Raw genomic sequence first — 2,800 nt, 5'->3', positions numbered from 1 at the left:
GAAAATCAATTTGACTCTCTCCTCCACCACTTCTATATGTCACATAATCTTTCTTCATAAAGAATGTATTAATTAGTGCCATATCAAATGCCACTGCAAAGTCTATGATGCCTTCGCCTTCTTCGTTCCTCTCCCCCATTCCTAGTCCTCCATGGATTCTTGAAATCACTCTTCTATCTGTACCTATATGTCCATTCAAGTCTCCACCCAATACAACTCTCTCTTTCCTCTGAGATTGATGTTAATACTTCATCCAACTCCCGCCAAAACAGTGACTTCTCTTCCTCATCACATCCAGCTTGTGGGGCATAAGCACTTATCACATTTAGGACTTCTTCTGATAACATTAATTTGACCTTCATTATCCGACTACCACTTCTTTTGACTTCTACCACTTTTTCCTTCAGTTCACTGTTTACAATGATGCCTACTCCACTTCTACCATTCTCGTCTGCTCCACTGTACAGGAGCTTACATCCTCCTCCTATTTCCTTTGCCTTGTTCCCTCTCCACCTTGTTTCTTGCACAAACAAGATGTCAACTCTCCTCGTATTCATCATCTCCGCCACCTCTCTACTCTTTCCTGTCATACTACCCACATTTAGTGTCCCAATTCTAATCATATGGACTTACTTCTTTAACCACAATCGCCCACACTGCGGTAGCCCTTGCTTATTTATCGGAGGGGTCAGGCGAGGCCCCTGTGCGTCGCTTAACTGGGGTACGCCCTGGCATTCTCTCTGAATCTGGATTAGACTAACCATGGTTCTGGCATTGAGTTTTTTACAGTCGGATGCCCTTCCTGTCACTAACCCTCTCTATTTACCCGGGCTTGGGACCGGCACCAAGTTGGGCTGGCTTGCCCTCCAGTGGCTAGATTATATATATATATATATATATATATATATATATATATATATATATATATATATATATATATATATATATATATATTTATAAATATTCTGCTGTTCGCCCTCTATGCATTTTATTGTAGAAAGATACGCGAACAAAGACAAGAAGGCATCTTAGTATATGCAGGGTAGGCTGGTCATTTAAAAAAATACACATACATATATATGTATATGTACATATATATATATATATATATATATATATATATATATATATATATATATATATATATATATATACACACACACACACACACACATATATATGTATATATATACACACACACACACACACACATATATATATATATATATATATATATATATATATATATATATATATATATATATATATATATATATATATATATATATATATATATATATATATATATGTGTGTGTGTTTGTGTGTGTGTCTGTGTGTAAATCTCTAACCCAGGCAAATAAAATCTCATTTAGTTACCTCATGTCATGAGGATTTTCCGCCGAGAGAGGAGCGAACACTATTTCTATACAAAGAGGAACGTATTTTGAAGTTCAAAGCGGAAGCAGTTCAGTGCAGAATAGCGTACATCAAGGTGAGGAGAGAATTTTTTTGGATTCCTCTTTTTTAGGATTGCATTGTCAATCTCAATAAGCAGTGGTATATGAAGCAAAATAACTTTATTATTAGTTCATAATTCTGAAAGGATACATTTATTTTTCTATAATAAAAAAAAACTTTTACCGACCACATCGTTCTTTAAGGGCTTCATGGAAAGTATAATTTTTTTTTTCTGGACTTTATAAAAACAATCCTTAGCAGCTCCTTAAGTCTTACAGATATCTATAGTCACAAGTTTGTACGTTGTGTACTAATGGTTTGTATTAAAATGCAATAACTCTACACTATAATAATGCAAAAATCCTTCAGCTACTTTATTTTCCCTATCCATATTTTTTTTTATTACAAACAAAAAGAGATGATGTGTATTCTAAGTAATTCAAATAATGAAAAGAGAACATTTTAATTCCACTTTTTCCATTCTGACATTTCCTTGTATTTATCTCAACACACCCCAACCCCATCCCCCCAAAAAAAGAACACCGCTACAAACTTGTGGGGACAAAAGGGACCTAACCGACATAACTTTCTCTGCCTCTCTTCTGGAATTAATCTTGAATGTCAGTTAATTTTGGAATGGGAATGTAGGTTGGTAAGTGATTTATGATGCCCTTCCACGCTTGGGCGTAACGTAACTGAGATGCTAATTATCCGTTGTTAATCATGAAGAAGTTAGTCATACGAAGCGATACATCAGAGCATGAGTTTGAGCTTGTGACAAATGCCACTGCAATTTGCTTTAAGTGAACTTTGCATGCTTGCGTATACGTGTTCAATATTCTTCCGTGAGAAATTAATATTATCAGCTACTTATGAACAAGATATGTGTAATTTGAAATCACATATAAAGGCATGAGTTTAAAATTATGCTAATGATTTTACATTTTGTATTATCATTTAAAGTACTCTAAATGTTAGCTATGCTAATTAATAATTAACTAAACAATTGTGCTGTACATTACATTTTTAAATGATACAGGAAGATATACAACTGCCGTTGTATTTTTACTACCTCTAATAATAAGTACTGTAATGAGTGAATAAAATGTAATAAAAATTCGATCCACTGCTCTCCTAACCTCAGACCTGTCTACATCTGTACATCCCTCTGTAGAATGGAAGAAACAGGAAAACAAATTACAGAGAATTATTATATGATTACATTTGCAGGCGCAAGAAATGGAATATTTATGCGATTATGTTTAACTATCAGAAGAGAATTTTTATCATCAGTCATTAATATATTAAAACGGTATGATATTAATCAAAGGCTGTTAATGT

The 2,800-nt window shown here is 33.9% G+C and overlaps 1 protein-coding gene across 1 annotated transcript; it reads right to left on the bottom strand.

The window, feature by feature from the left end:
- Positions 1–173: 173 nt before the first annotated feature.
- On the bottom strand, positions 174–623 carry LOC136844089 (craniofacial development protein 2-like). Its single transcript, XM_067113102.1, has one exon. The coding sequence runs from the start codon at positions 621–623 to the stop codon at positions 174–176; it is 450 nt and encodes a 149-aa protein (XP_066969203.1).
- Between the last annotated feature and the right edge of the window lie 2,177 nt (positions 624–2,800).

This window comes from Macrobrachium rosenbergii, chromosome 12, assembly GCF_040412425.1.
Source record: "Macrobrachium rosenbergii isolate ZJJX-2024 chromosome 12, ASM4041242v1, whole genome shotgun sequence".
NCBI lineage: Eukaryota > Metazoa > Arthropoda > Malacostraca > Decapoda > Palaemonidae > Macrobrachium > Macrobrachium rosenbergii.
The sequence above is the reverse complement of the archived record's forward strand: the minus strand, read 5'-3'. Positions and strand labels throughout refer to the sequence as shown.

Coding starts and splice junctions, on each gene's coding strand:
- LOC136844089 (XM_067113102.1), bottom strand. CDS start 623: ATGATTAGAATTGGGACACTAAATGTGGGTAGTATGACAGGAAAGAGT.